This window comes from Marmota flaviventris, chromosome 19 (genome assembly GCF_047511675.1).
Source record: "Marmota flaviventris isolate mMarFla1 chromosome 19, mMarFla1.hap1, whole genome shotgun sequence".
Taxonomy (NCBI): domain Eukaryota; kingdom Metazoa; phylum Chordata; class Mammalia; order Rodentia; family Sciuridae; genus Marmota; species Marmota flaviventris.
Window position 1 is genome coordinate 21,293,443 of NC_092516.1, and position 15,675 is coordinate 21,309,117.

The following is a 15,675-nucleotide window of genomic DNA, read 5'->3' on the forward strand; positions in this document are numbered from 1 at the left end:
AGGGCCTCGCATGTGCTAGGTGAGTGCTCTATCACTGAGCTACAACCCCAGTCCTTGATTTGCATTTCTTTAATGACTAATAATGCTGAGTATATTTTCGTGTGCTTCTTGACCTTTTATATATCATCTTTAAAGAAATACCCATTCAAAACCTTTGCTCATTTAAAAAATAGGTTACTTGGACAATAAATAATAAGGGCTGGGGGTGTAGCTCAGTGATAGTGTGATTGCCTAACATGTAAGACCTTCAATTCAATCCCCAATGCCACAAAATGTCAATCAATCAATTAATTTAATTAAATAAAAATAGATTATTTGTCTATTGTTAAGTTGTGAATTATATGTTCTGGATACATGTGCCTTATCAGATATGATACATGATATGTGATTTGAAAATATTTTCTCCCAATCTCCGGATTTTATTTTTTGCTTTTTAGGACCAAAAGTAATTACTAAATACTCCATTCTGCAACTTGTGCTATCATGAACTTGTGTATCATGAACATCTTCCAATGTCGAGAAAAAACGACCTCAAATTTCTCTCTTCATTTATCTTTTCCGACCCATTCTTTTTCATGGCTACATTGCATTCCATTACAAACGGTTGTACCACAGTTTGTTTGACCAGTCCTCTGCTGAGCTTTTTGAAGAGTCTTCAGTTGGTGGCTGGTGAGAGACTATGATGCAGCTGTTCAACCAACCACTCTGCTGTCTGCTTTTGGATGATGTGAAAATGCAAGTAGGCACAGGAAATGTCTCTAACCCGCTTACACTTCCTCTCTGAACCTATGAGGTTTCACAACCCCTAAGGCACCCCCTCTCACCCTCCTCCCACCCAGTGTCACCAGCCTGGCGCCTCAGTGAGAAAGTTCCACTGCAAGAGGCCCCTTAGGCATTATCATTTCCCTCTTTCACCCTGTGGAGGTTGTCAGCAAATCCCAAGAGCCTTCCGCGACTGAGCCTGGACCCGGGGGTCCCTCCAACATGGGAAAAATGAAGAATTCCTGCGTCATTGTAATGAGGCTGCTGCTGTCTGGACCCTTTTTCTTTGGTAGGAAAGTAGGGAGGGGTGGGGGAAGGGACATGTGTCTGTGACCAGGGAAACTGCAGGAGTTTGTGGAAGGGGGTAAAGAGGAGTTGCTCTCAGGGTGGGATTGGCCATAGGTAATGGGGGACCCAGGAATCCCAGAGGGTGAGAGGGGAAAAGAAAGAGAAATAAGGCCAAAGCCCAAAGTATGAGCAAAATATGGAGACAAAGACAGAGAGAGGTGACAAAGGCAGTCCAGTGAGAGAGGAGGAGAGTGCAGCCTTAGAAAGGGCATGTGGGGTTAAAGGAGACTGCGGAATTCAGTTGCTGTGCCTGGTCTTAGGCAAATCCTTTTCCTTTGTGGGTCTCTATCCCTTCATCTAAACAAACAAAGGTACTAGCCTCCCTGACATCCCAGGATGCTGTGAACTAGTTCTGATGCCCGTAAGGAAAACAGGGTGGGAAAGAACCATTTGGTTTGCAGGTGATGCCAAGTTGCCTGATATGGGAGATGGGCTGGGGGGGAACCTGAGACAGCATTTCAGGAAGAGACCCATCTCTGGTGGGGTTGGGGAGCTTGAGATGAGTGAGGAGGCAGCCTCCCAGGATTCAGCAGATGTTGAGTTCCCGAGGCTGGTCTTTCTTGAGTACCTGGGGCCCCTGATCATGGGAGAAGTGGGTGTGTGAGGAGGCACAGCCTGCTTTGGGAAATCCCCATCTTGGTTCCTGCCTAGAAGCCTAGGCACCCCTGTACCTTGGGGCCCCCTTTGACCTGCTCCTCTCTCACAGGCCTCAACCTCTTCATTCTTCCTTCTTTGCTGATAGGCCAAAAGGGAAGTGGTGTCCTTCTCACGCCTTGGGAAGAGTTGCCAGAACTCTGGGTGGCAGAGTGTGCTGCTTTCCTGTTCCCCAGAGTCAAGGACTTTGAGGGAAAGTCCAAGAACATTTTCTAGTTCTGTCTGGATATAGGTAGCCTGGGGAAGGTGGGCCGAGTTTTGGGGACCAGAAGTGTGATCGGTGGCCAGTCAGTTCCTAGGCTCTTGATGTGTGGGGGACATTGTGGGAGCCCCGGTCAGAAGCAACTGAGCGCCCTTGCCTCCCTTAGCTCCAGCCTCCAGCTACAACTTGGACGTGCAGAATGTGCAGCACTTTTCCACCCCACACGCCGGGAGGCACTTTGGGTACCGCGTCCTGCAGGTTGGAAATGGGTGAGCTGATATCCCCCCCACCCCCGCCAAATCCTCCCTGCCTGGCACAGTACACAAGACCCGGTGCTTCTATGCCCACCAAGAGACTGCCCCTGCCTCTGGGGGATGCTTCACCTACCTCCTGCCGGCCAGTCAATGAAACAAGGCAGGTCTCCTTTCTGAAGGCGTTCTCTGGAGACAGGAGCAAGGCTATCAAATAGTAGGAAGGGGACAGTCATTAACGCTCCACCTAAGTACCTAACAGGGGAGACATTACAGTCCTTAAAACACTTTGCATCCCATCCTGGGCTTTTGACTCTCTCTGACTACACAGTGAGCTCCTTGAAGACAGAGATTTTGTCCCTCCCCCTCTTTCTAGTACATTCTCCAGCCTAGCACACAGTAGGTAAGCCATTAATGACTTTTGAATGGATGGCTGAATGAGTGACACTCTAGGAGATCATTCTCTGGGCCTCAAGTTTTCTAGACTGTAAATGGAAAGGATCTTTGATCTTCTAGCATTCAGGCATGAGGAATTATTTCTCTGGGATTCAGGAGAGAAGAGGTGGGCGCTGAGGAGTATCCCCAGAGAGGTGTGGTCACATGGCTTTGAGATAGGTAGTGGGATCTGATCCTGCTTAATAGGCAGGAGTGGGTGGGTAAAGACCTGGACAGCTCCATCTCACAAATGATATTTCTCACCAGGGTTATTGTGGGAGCTCCAGGTGAGGGGAACATCACAGGAAGCCTCTATCAGTGCCAACCGAGCAGTGGACACTGCGAGCCAGTCAGCCTGGGAGGTGAGTAGCTGGTAAGGGAGCAGGGAAGAATGGGATCTTAGGGAAATTGAGGCTGGCCCCAATACATCTGGATTGCCTGAGTTCCTTCAGACCAACCTTCTGGTGCTTACAGGTTCCAACTATACCTCCAAGTACTTGGGAATGACCTTGGTGACAGACCCCTCAGGTGGAAGCCTTTTGGTAAGAATTTTGTATATTGGTGATCTCAGAGAATATGTTAGAAGAGAGAGAGATTGAAAAGAGGGGGAAAGAAAATGGATGAAAGATTCCATAAAATATTAAAGGCATCAGAGATTCAGATTCTATGCGTATTTATTGAGAACCAGTTATAAATCAGTTATTTCCAAGAACCTACTTACTTCAGTTACTTTTACAAAGATGAAATATCTATGCCTATTGATATATAATATGACCTTTAGTGGTATGCCTACTTTTTTTTTAAGAGAGAGAGAGAGAGAGACAGAGAGAATTTTAATATTTATTTTTTAATTCTCGGCGGACACAACATCTTTGTTTGTATGTGGTGCTGAGGATCGAACCCGGGCCACACGCATGCCAGGCGAGTGGGCTATCACTTGAGCCACATCCCCAGTCCTGTATGCCTACTTTTAATAGTTACATGTATTTTTTTTAAAGAGAGAGAGAGAGAGAATTTTTTAATATTTATTTTTTAGTTTTCGGTAGACACAACATCTTTATTTTATTTTTATGTGGTGCTGAGGATCGAACCCAGTGCTCCACACATGCCAGGCAAGTGCGCTACCGCTTGAGCCACATCCCCAGCCCAGTTACATATATTTCAATTGCTTATTAGAAATATATAAACTGGGCTCGTCTGTAATCCCAGTGGCTCTAGAGGTTGAGGCAGGAGAATCACAAGTTCAAAGCCAGCCTCAGCAATTAAGTGAGGCCCTAAGCAACTCAGTGAGACCCTGTTTATAAATACAATACAAAAACCGGCTGGGGATGTGGCTCAGTGGTTGAGTGCCACTGGGTTTAATCCCTGGTACCAAAAAAAAAAAAAAAAAAAAAATTTAGATAGGATTGGAAATTTTTAAATAAGTTTGTCTCAGTGGCTAAATGCTCTAGGTTCAATCCTTGGTACCAAATAAATAAATAAATATAGAGGAGGAAGCTAAAGTTTAAAAAAATTGTAAGTTTAAAAGAAAGCATTAAATAAATATGCCAAATGTTAGAAATTATAAAGTGTTACACAAATGCCTAAAGGTTAGGAAGCATTGCTTCATTTCTTTTAACCCTCAAGACTTTGGAATGAGATAAATATCTATATCTATATATCTATATATATATCTATATATATATATATATATATATATATTTTTTTTTTTTTTTTTTTTTTTTTAATGTGAGGAAAGAGAACCCAAAGAATTAAGAAATTTACCTGAGATCACATGGCTGCAAAGTAGTAGAGCTAAGATCAATCAAATTCTCAACTGATTTCAATTCTATTGTTCTTTCCGGTTTTTCCTATGCAGCATCCTTCTGACATGGCTGTGTGAGAGCTAGATAGACTGGTGACATACTGATCCCTTATTTAACTGTAGCTAGTTTACTGAGCTGCTATTATGTATCAGGCATTGTGCTAGGTTCTAAAGAGGAAAGGAATGTGAATAGAAAGTTGACCTTGATATCTGATACAAGCCCTGTCTGGAAATGTCAGTCTGGCAGGAAAGATAGTCATAAACAAAAGAGGCAGTTTATTGTATATTCTGGGAATAGTGAGTTTGTGATTTGGGCTTACACAGAATGTGTGATTGGGCATGGGAAGGAACGTGCCTGGAAATGTGCCCAACTGTACATAGCGTGAATGCCAAACTAAAGCGTTTAGACTTTATTTTATAGATGGTGACTATCCACTGGCATAGAGTATTAGTTATAGGAATGGAGAGATGGACATGAGAGAACTTGCAGAGGGAGAATTCCTTTGCTTTGGAGTAACTATTTGGATGTAGAGAGTGAGGGAGGTGTACAGGATTCTGTAGGCTCTTTTTCATTGTGATGATACCTAAAAGATACACAGCAAGAGGAAACCCCAACCCTTTTGCTTTTGTTTCCTTCAGGCCTGTGACCCTGGGTTGTCTCGTACATGTGACCAGAATTCCTATCTGAGTGGCCTATGTTACCTCTTTCCCCCAAGTCTAGGGGAACCTGTGCTACAAGGGCATCCTGGTTATCAGGGTAAATGAACTGGGGACCCATTGGGTATGGAAACCAGCATGGTGGCCCAAATGCTGGAGACACTTCAACAGACCCCTTTCCATCTGGCCTCTGCAGAATGTATAAAAGGTAATGTGGACCTGGTGTTCCTGTTTGATGGCTCAGGGAGTTTGCAGCAAGATGAATTTCAGAAAATTGTGGACTTCATGAAGGATGTGATGAGGAAACTCAGCAACTCTTCCTACCAGGTAAATATGCTGGTTAGAATTCTTGATTGTAGGCAGTGGATGCCTACCTGACCCAGCTAAGTCATTAAAGGAAAATTTGGTATAAGTTCTCTCTCTCTAGCCTATGGGCATGGCTATAACTAGACCTCTGGAAGGCACAAGAACCCAGGAGTAGAAAGCTTCTAGTAATCTGTCTAAATTTTTTCTTTTCCTTTTTAAGTTTTTAGTTGTCAATGAACCTTTATTTTTTATTTATTTATATGCAGTGCTGAGAATAGAACCTGGTGCCTCACACGTGCTAGGCTCTGCCACTGAACCACAACCCAGGCCCTAATTTTCATTCCTGTTTCTTTCTGTATTCTAGCTTCCCTCTTTTCTTTCTTGCTGTCTCCATAAACTAACTTTTTTTGGATCACATGAGCCAATGGGCTTGTGGAAAGCTCCCAAGTCACATGTTAAAGTTCCTCTCAACCAACTCCTCACTCTGAAAATTCTAAATTTTCAGAGAAGAGATTCTGACTGGCCTAGAGTCAGTTCGGTGGCCATATGTTTTAGTCAGCTTTGGGGAAGAAAAGTTTATTTGGGGATCACAGTTTCAGAGGTCTCAGTCCACAGATGGCCAACTCCATTCCTCAGTGTCTTAGATGAGACCTAACATCACGGCAGACCGGTGTTGTGGAGGAAAGCAGCTCAGGACCTGGTACCCAGGAAGCAGAGAAAGAGCTCTGATCAACAAGGACAAAATTTAAAGCTCAAAGGCACACCTGCCTATAGTCACCCCTCGGTTAATCCCTACCAGGGGTTGATTCACTGAATGGGTTAAGGCTCTCATAATCCAACGTTTCACCTCTAAACACTATTTCATTATCTCACACATAAGCTTTTGGGGACACTTCACATCTAAATCATTATACTATCCCTAATTAATACATCCACTTTAGCAAGGTTCACTCCACAGAAATATGGCTACCAGGAACCATCCTAGTGATGAGGTAGTCAGACCCAAGAACAAGAGTTCATCATACAACACTGCAAAAGAAAGCAGAGGTTCATTTTGTTTTATGTCTGCATTTATTTACATATTATTGCTTCATTTCAAAAGAATGATTTTAAGCAGAGGTGCAGAGTTGGGTTACCCAGGTCCTGCATTAGAAGTAGAGGTTAGAGGGGACAAGTGGGAAGGGATACATAACTACATATCATTTCTTCCTTCCTTTCCTAGTTTGCTGCCGTTCAGTTTTCCACAGATTACCATACAGAATTTAATTTCTTGGATTATGTGAGACTAAAGGACCCTGATGTTTTATTAGGCAATGTGAAACACATGCTCAAGTTGACCAACACCTTTGGTGCCATCAACTATGTCGCGTGAGTTCCCTTTTGAGGGGAGAACATGTCCATTCATCTGTTCTGTGAGAGCGAGCTTTCAAGGTGTGGGAACTCAATAGATAGGTACAACAAGGGGCAGTTTATTGTAGGGATTCAACTTTAGTCCAGTTTCTTACACACACACACACACAAAAAAAAAAAACACCTTTATTTATTTATTTATTTATTTATTTATGTATAATGCTGAGAATCGAACCCGGCACCTCATATGTGTTAGGCAAGCACTCTACCACTGAGCTACAACCCCAGCCCTAGTCCAGTCTAATCTTTGGTTATAAGTAACAGTAATCTACTCTGCACTTTATAAATCCAAAGAAAAATTCTTGAGAGGATACAGGAACAAGAAGTATTTCTCGATCTCATGAGGGACTAAAACCAGAACTTGGAAAATAATTATGAAGCCCAACAATCATGAAGAGTCACATCTTAGATGGGGATCAGCTTTGGAAATCAATATATGAACAAAAATCTCAAATAGTCAAAAAGAATCCTTGAAGAATTTCTTGAATTGTTCATAAAATTTGATATACTCAAGTCCCACATTAGAAACTACCATATCTGCTAGGGATATAGGTTAGCAGTAGAGCACTTGCCTAGGCTTTAATCCCCAATACAACCAAGGAGACACAAAAGAAAAAAGAGAGAGAGAGAGAGAAGAGCAAAGAAAAGAAATGATCATATCCTACCCAGACAAGATGGTGCACACCTGTAATCCCAGCTACTGGGGAGGGTGAGTCAAGAGGATATTAAGTTCAAGGCCAGCGTTGGCAATCTAGCAAGACCCTGTCTCAAAATAAAATTATTTGGTGTGTTGTTCAGTGGTGGAGTGCTTGCCTATCATGTGTAAGGCCCTGGGCTCAGTGCTCAGTACTAAAAAAAAAAAAAGAATCAAATTACCATATCCTGATTTCCTGGGTCCAAAGCAGAGATTCTCCACGCAGCTATGACAAGGAACTACTTTATAGTAGTGTGCCAAAGCAAATGGCACAAACATGAATGCTAGAGCCCCGCCTCTGCAGGAATTTGTCTTAGAAAGTTTGTCTCTAAATTCTTAGAGAAAGAGATCACCATACAATGAGTAGACCCTCTAAAAGGGTCAATTGTGGGAGCAAAAAGAAAGTCATGAAAATGTCTGTCATAAACACTTTTTTTTTTTTGGTACTGGGGGTTGAACCCCGGATGTTTGACCACTGAGCTACATATCCAGCCCTTTTTTGTTTTTAGACAAGGTCTCACTAAGTTGCTTAGGGCCTCACTAATTTGCTGAGGTTGGCCTTGAATTTTCGATCCTCCTGCCTCAGCCTCCCAAGCTTCTGGGATTAGAGTTGTGCGCCACCACACCCTCCCTGTCATAAACAATTTTGTCTCATTTAAATCTCACCCCTTTGGGCCAGGCAGTATTCTATCAGGAATCTGACAACTCTCTGGAAAGGGCCAGATAGTAAATATTTTTAACATTTTCGGCTACATATGGCTTCTGTTGAATATTCTTCTTTGCTTGATTTTATAATTCTTTAAAAATATACAAACCATACAAAACAAGGTGCAGGTTGAATTTGGACCACAGTTTATTGTTTGCTGTGTTCTAAATACTGGGAAACTAGCAGTGAATGAAACAGAGAAAAATCCCTACTCTCCTAGAGCTACCCTTTTAGTAGGGGAGAGAAATGTCACAAACAGGATAAATAAGCAAATTAGATAATACAGTAAAAGACATAAGTTATTCAAAGAAAAATAAAGCAATATTCCATAGGCAGATCAAGGAGGGTTGCTTCTGAGCAGAGACTTGATGAAGGAGAGGAAGTGAGCCATGTGGGTACCAGGCGCAGAGAATATCAAAGGCTCTGAGATGTACACAAACTTTGTATTACTCAGTTTTCTGTCACTTTAACTGTGACAAATGCCTGAGATAATTAACCTATAGAAAGAAAAGTGTGCCTGTAGTTCTAGAAGCTCAGGAGGCTGAGACAGAAGGATCACAAATTCAAAGCCAACAGAGGGGACCAGGGTAGAAGAAGAGAGGCCCGGTATGAGCCTACTGAGAAATCCAGATAAGTGACATGTGGATGAAAGTTGAAAAACATTTTCCATCCAAGATAGAACCAGAGGTCTTGAAGCGCAGGCATCCTCAGGTCAAATGGTTCACAAAGAGCTGCTATTGCAGCAGGAGCTATGCGCAAGCTGACTTGTTCAGAAGGAGGCTGTGGATGTAGCAGAACTTTGAACTTTGCCAAATATACAATTCTTTCTTTTCCTTTTTGAAAATGTGCTTTGAAGGGATGGGGTTGTGGCTCAGCGGTAGAGCACTTGCCTAGCAAGTGCAAGGCCCTGGGTTCGATCCTCAGCACCACATAAAGATAAATAAAATATTGTGTCCAACTACAACTCAAATAAATATTTAATGGGCTGTGGATTAAACCCAGAGACGTATTATTACTGAGCTACATCCCCAGCCCTTTTTACTTTTCATTTTGAGACAGAGTCTTGCTAAATTGCTTAGGTTCCTGTTAAGTTGCTGAGGCTGACTTTGAACTTGCTATCCTCCTGCCTCAGCCTCCTGAGCCGCTGGGATTACAGGCATGTGCCATCGCGCAGGGCTCCTTTCTTTGTTTCTTTGATCTCACACACATTGAGCCTCTATGCTGTACTGGGAGCCATAAATAGGGCAGTGGATGAATGTGGTCCTTTCCATGAATATTGATGGTGCAGGGCAAAAACTGACACAGAAACAGGTCACTAAATTCACTAGGTTATCTGCTATGGTAGAACTTTCTAGATAGCCTGGGGGAGGTAGGGAAAGAAGGCAGAGGAGCTGCTTGCTATGTGAGCTTGCTCATGAGAGTGACTTCCCAATTTTCTTTGTGCAGCTCTTTTGTCACATGGGATATCACCTAGATCAATGTCTTTAGCTGATGAAAGGGTGGTTGCTACATGGTTGAAATGGAGGGTAGGAAGCCCTGAGTCACCCTGCACAAAACTTCCCCTGTGGACTCTGGAACACCCACCAGGCTGCCCAGAATAGAGCAGTGTAAAGATCACTTGTCTAGAGAGAATGGGTGGCAGGAAAGACGAGGTCAAGGTTTAGAGGAGAATGTTGAATGCTTGGGTACCTTCCTGGGAGATTCAAGAAGGGCTTTTGCATAACTGATGAGCAGAACAGTGGGGAGACCTCAAGCTCTGGTTTGTGGGAAATCTCTAACATCCCCCTCTCCTGGACACAGGACACAGGTGTTCCAGAAAGAGCAGGGGGCCCGTCCAGATGCCACCAAAGTGCTCATCATCATCACCGATGGGGAGGCTACTGACTTTGCCAACATTGACAAGGCCAAAGACATCATCCGCTATGTCATTGGGGTATGGGTCCTGGGCTCTATCTGCTTCTTACCTCTCCCCTTTCCTTTTCTACTCCTGACACCTGATTCCTTTTCTCCCTGGGGCCAAAGTCTTGGTCTGAGGTTTGGGGGTGCCAGCTTTTCACTCTACATTCCCTTGCAGATTGGAAAGCACTTCCAGACCAAGAGCACTCAGGAGACCCTCCATAAATTTGCCTCAAACCCCACAAAGGAGTTTGTAAAGATTCTGAACACATTTGAGAAGCTCAAAGATCTATTTACTGAGCTGCAAAAGAAGATCTATGACATCGAGGGTGAGTGATAGTCCCTGGGAGAGAATTTGAGAGGATGTATTCAAGAACTCCCCAGGACATTAGATAAGAGACATTGAACAATAAAGAGCACTGGGGATCCTACATGGTGCTGGGAGCTCTCCTAAACAAACAAGCAATTAACAGCCACAGGAAGGAATTTAGGAGACCGCAACTTAGGAGCAGGCTCTGATAAGATAGTTCTCTCTGAAATTCCATCTTCCTCTGGGAGCTCAGCTTGATTTTAAAGTGGGGCCCAAATTTGACCTGGGGTCATCGGAGCCCTGAAGGATTTCCATCTAAATTCTTTCTCCTCTTGGTCAGCTCTTTCATTTTCACCTAGCGTAGGCCCCACCTTACTTAAGATGGGCAAAGTGCGACATGGTGACACACACCTGTAATCCCAGAGGCTCAGGAAGCTGAGGCAGGAGGATCAAAAGTTGGAGGCCTGTCTTAGCAATTTAGCGAAGCCCTAAATAACTTAGCAAGATCCTATCTCAAAATGGGAAAAAAAAAAAAAAAAGTGCTAAGGATGTGATTCAATAGTTAAGAATCTTGGAATTCAATCACTGGTACAAAAAAAAAAAAAAGGTTAAATTAGTAGAAATAAAGTGTGAGGAACCCACAGATGCTCTTCCTTGGCCTAGAATAAAAGAAAGTTCTTATTGCAGTAATTAGATGGAGGACTGGTCATAAAAGGGCTTTACTTCAGGAAGCCTACTCTGCCTCCAGATATGTGGTTTCAAAGGGGAAGTCCCCTAGGCCAGGACACAGCCTTGGTGTCTGGCTCACTTGAAGATGCAACATGATGGCTAGAATGGAGCTGGGCAGACTTGATCCAGAATTCACTCTGCCTAAAGCTGGGTGCAGTGACTCACAGCTGTAATTCCAGCAGCTCAGGAGGCTAAGGCAGGAGGATTGCAAATTCAAAGCCAGCCTCAACAATGAGGAGGTGCTAAGCAACTCAGTGAGACCCTGTCTAAACAAAATACAAAATAGGTCTGGGGATGTGGCTCAGTAGTTGAGTGTCCCTGAGTTAAATCCCCTGTACCAAAAAAAAAAAAAAAAAAAAATTCACTCTACCTCTTACCTGCTGTGTGACCTCAGTCAGGATACTTCCGTCTCTGAGGCTTGTTATTCTTTGTTAAATGGGGGGATAATAATACCAGTCTTACAGTACTGTAAGGTTTAGCTGCTTTAACGAAGTACTAAAAACCAGGTGGCTTAACACAACAGAAATTTATTGTCTGAATATTCTGGAAGCTTGAAGTCCAGAAGAGCAGGGAGATGTTCTTTCTGATGGTTCTAGAAAAAAGCCCTTCCTTAACAATTTCACTTCTGGTGTCTGCCTACAATCCTTGGCATTTCTCCATTTGTAGGTACATCATTCCAATCACATGGCCACCTTCTCTTGTGCCTCTTCATGTCAATTTTCATCTCTGCACATTTCCTTTTTAATGAGAACACCGGTCATATTGGATTAGGGTCACCCTAATGTCCTCATTTTAACTTGATGACCTCTATCAACACCATATTTCCAAATCAGCTCACATCCTGAGGTACTGGGGATTAGGATGTCAATATATCTTTTTGGAGGACATAATTCAACCCCTAACCTCAATTTAGTAATGTACCCAGTACATTGTGGGCTCTCTGTAGATTGTACCTCCTTTTTTTCCATTTATTATTATTATTATTATTATTATTATTATTATTATTATTATGTGCTGGGATTGAGCCCAGGGGTGCTTAACCACCGAGGCACATCCCCAACCTTTTTTATATTTTATTTTGAGACAGGATCTAACTAAGTTGCTTATGGCCTCACTAACTTGACGAAGCTGGTTTTGAGGTTGCAATCCTCCTGCCTCAGCCTCCTAAGTCTCTGGGATTACAGGCGTGCACCCCAGCTCCCAGCCCTATATTTTTTCTTGTGCCTAAGTCATAGCTCTTATCACTAGTTGTCATCGTCTATCTTAACCTGCTCCTGCTCATCCTTCTGCTCTTGTTTAGATTTCACTTCCTCCTATTAGATGTCACACGTGTGGGTTATGTGCTGTGTGCTACTGTAACTGCTGCAAGCTCCCTGCCATGGCCCCTGTAGTATATGCTGGCTTCTAAATTTGTGGATTTCTGTCTTCGACACTGCCCTCTGAGGTACCTGCCATGGCAAATGCTGTGTGTGCTTTCTCACCACTGATATCCCTGGTGCCAGATACTTAGTTTTGCTAATTACTTATTCAATAAATGAATGAATTATGGTAATATTTGCCATGTTTCTTGAAAATTTACATGAAACAGGCCCTTTGGCTACAATATTTAAATATTTATCTCAGCATCATTGTAAGGCTGATGTTATTATTTCCATTTTATTGATTCATGCTTGCAACAGCTATATACCAGACTCTGTGATTAAGACAGGGATTTTCTGAAAGTAGAACTCATATTCACATTGGATAAAGAAAAACAGTGATCAATTGAACAAATGAGATCATTAAAGGTTGTGATAACTGCTATATAAAGGATGAATAAAGCAATGGGATAAACTGGGTGTGGTGGCGCATGCCTGTAATTCCAGTGGTTTGGGAGGCTGAGGCAGGAGGATCACAAGTTCCAGGCCAGCCTCAGCAATTTAGCAAAGCCACAAGCAACTTAGTGAGACCCTGTTTCAAAATAAAAAAATAAATAAGGGCTTGGGGTGCAGCTCAGTGGTAAAGTGCCCCTGGGTTTAATTCCCAGTACTTCCAAAAAAAAAAAAAAAAAAAAAAAGCAATGAGATAGACTTATATATAGGAAGCTGGGCTGGGGTAGAGCTCTATGGTAGAACACTTGCCACTTTGGATTGGCTTTTGGAGATGTTGTAGGGACAAATGAGGCAAGGCACCGAAGATAGCAGGAAACAGTTGTATTTGGCTGCAGCCAGGGTCAGAGGACACAGCTTTTGCTGTAATCAATCAATCCGCTGAATCCGAGTTCAGGGAATTTCAGAATTTTATACCCAGTGTGTAAGGGGAGGGGCTCAGAAGTTCACAGTCTGCAGAAGTTCACATAAAAGCAGCTTTTTCTTTCACTGTTCTGGGCAAGTTAACTCTTCAAGGACAACACCTGAGAAGGGGAGAGCCTCTTTTCCCCTTTCTTTCCTCCCCCTGCCAGCTGTTACCATGGAGCCCATTTGTAACTTATCTTAAAAATGTAGACATCTCTGTGAAGCCCAGCTCAAGGCCAGAGGCCTTGTTTGCACATTTCTACAAAGAACTATACTGGATATGTTTGTGAAAAACTAGTAAGGGGTGTCCAGCACCTGGAGTGTTGGTATCTTCTCAGCCAGTGGCCAAATAAAACAGGGTGACACGAAAATAGGAAGTTTATCTACATTGAACTCTTTTGCAGAGACTCTTTTGCTGACAGTCCTAAAGGCAGCCATGGTGAAGATTTCTGGAGAGACCCAGTTAAGACTTTTCAGTGAAGAAAGGGGGTGCCACTTCAGAGGAAGGCCTGTTAAAGATGACTTTATTTATTTATTGTTGGTACTGGGAATTAAACCACTGAGCTACATTCCCAGTCCTTTTTATTTTTTGTTTTGAGACAGGGTCTTGCTAAGTTGCTGGGGTTGGCCTCAAATTTGCAATTCTCCTGCCTCAGCCTCCCGAGTTGCTGGCATTACAGGCATAGTTGAGATGACTTTTTAAAATTGTTTAAAATACACTCTAAAAATGACTTTCAAGCTGAGACATGAAGGATGAGAATCAAATGGCAATTGAGGAATGTAGGTGAAGAGCATCCTAGTTAGAAAGAGGAGCAATCACAAAGCCAGGAGATGCGAAAGGACTTGGCATGTTGGAGGAATAGAAAAAAGGTCGACTGTCTGGAGCTGACACACAGGAGCTGAGCACCCTTAGCCTTGAGCTATGGAGGTGTGAGACTGGTTTCCACTTTGGCAGAAGCAGGTGGATCTCACCTCCGCTTGGCAGGGGAATGAAGCTCTGGGAGTGGGCGTCACCCAATGAGATTGGGCTACACCACCCTGAAACCCAGTCCCTTGCCTCATTTGGATGGAACTTTCTCCTCAATAAAAAGAGTCTCAGGTGTGCTCTCTCTCTCTTACCACTCAGAAAGAGTTTGGATTTCAGTGTGACAAGCAATGGCACGATTCTATCATATATCAAGATAGGGTCTGATATACATTTTTGAAAAAAAAATAGATTACTCTGGCTTGCTCTGTGGAAAGAAAACACAGAAAGAATAGAGTCAGAGACCAAATCAGTAAGATGTTACATAATTTTTTGGGGGGTGTACCAGGGATTGAACTCAGGGGCACTTGACCCCCGAGCCTCATCCCAGCCCTATTTTGTATTTTATTTAGAGGCAGGGTCTCACTGAGTTGCTTAGTGCCTCACTTTTGCTGAAGCTGGCTTTGAACTTGCAATCCTCCTGCCTCAGCCTCCTGAGCCATTGGGATTATAGGCATGCACCACTGCACCCGGCCACTGTTACATCATTTAGGCAAAAGATGAATATGGCTTGGACCCATGTGGTGTCAGTACAGACTTTTCAGAGGGGGAGGTGTTATCTTGAGGCAGAACCATCACGATTTGGTGATTCTTAGAGGTGATACAGGGGAAAAGGAAGAATCAAGGTTGGTTCCTGGTTTCTTAGCATTATTCCCTAGGGAGTTAGGGATGCTCATCATTGACTGGGGGAAGCCTGAGTAAGAGCAAAGTAAGACAAAGTAAGAGCTGACTTTATCCAGCGGCAATGGGTCTGTGATCCCAGCTACTCAGGAGCATGAGGCAGAAGGATTGAAAATTCAAGGCCAGCCTAAGCAACTTAGTAAGACCCTTTCTCAAAATAAAAAAATAAAAAGGGCTTGCGATATAGCTCAGTGGTAAAGTGCCCCTGGGTTCAATACCAATAAAACATATATATATATATATATATATATATATATATATATATATATATATATATATATATATTTTTTTTTTTTTTTTTTTTTTTTTTTTTTTTTTTTTTAAGCTGTACCAAGACATGCTCAGGTGGAGTCACTAGGCTCCTGGCATTGTACAGAGAGAGCTGACTCAGAGCATCGGGCAACTTCCCTAATCTGTCCCACTTTGATGTTCATGCTTTCTACTTTGCACTAAGGTGAATGCTGGGCTTCTTCTGAGTCCTGCCGAGTGTCACTGTTTTTACTGCTCTTTGGGTCTCAGCCTGATCTCCTCTA

At 43.0% G+C, this 15,675-nt stretch overlaps 1 protein-coding gene across 2 annotated transcripts in view; it reads left to right on the forward strand.

Annotated features, from left to right (window-relative positions):
* The first annotated feature begins 852 nt into the window (after positions 1-852).
* Itgal (integrin subunit alpha L) overlaps positions 853-15,675 on the forward strand; it is a 43,510-nt gene continuing 28,687 nt past the window's right edge. For both annotated transcript variants that reach the window (XM_027948764.3, XM_027948765.3), the window contains exons 1-9: positions 853-1,051; positions 2,133-2,235; positions 2,920-3,014; positions 3,127-3,194; positions 5,096-5,213; positions 5,310-5,440; positions 6,642-6,787; positions 10,030-10,162; positions 10,304-10,454. In XM_027948764.3, the coding sequence (XP_027804565.3) occupies positions 985-1,051; positions 2,133-2,235; positions 2,920-3,014; positions 3,127-3,194; positions 5,096-5,213; positions 5,310-5,440; positions 6,642-6,787; positions 10,030-10,162; positions 10,304-10,454 (1,012 nt within the window). In that variant the 5' untranslated portion in view covers positions 853-984. The remainder of the gene's footprint in view (positions 1,052-2,132; positions 2,236-2,919; positions 3,015-3,126; positions 3,195-5,095; positions 5,214-5,309; positions 5,441-6,641; positions 6,788-10,029; positions 10,163-10,303; positions 10,455-15,675) is intronic.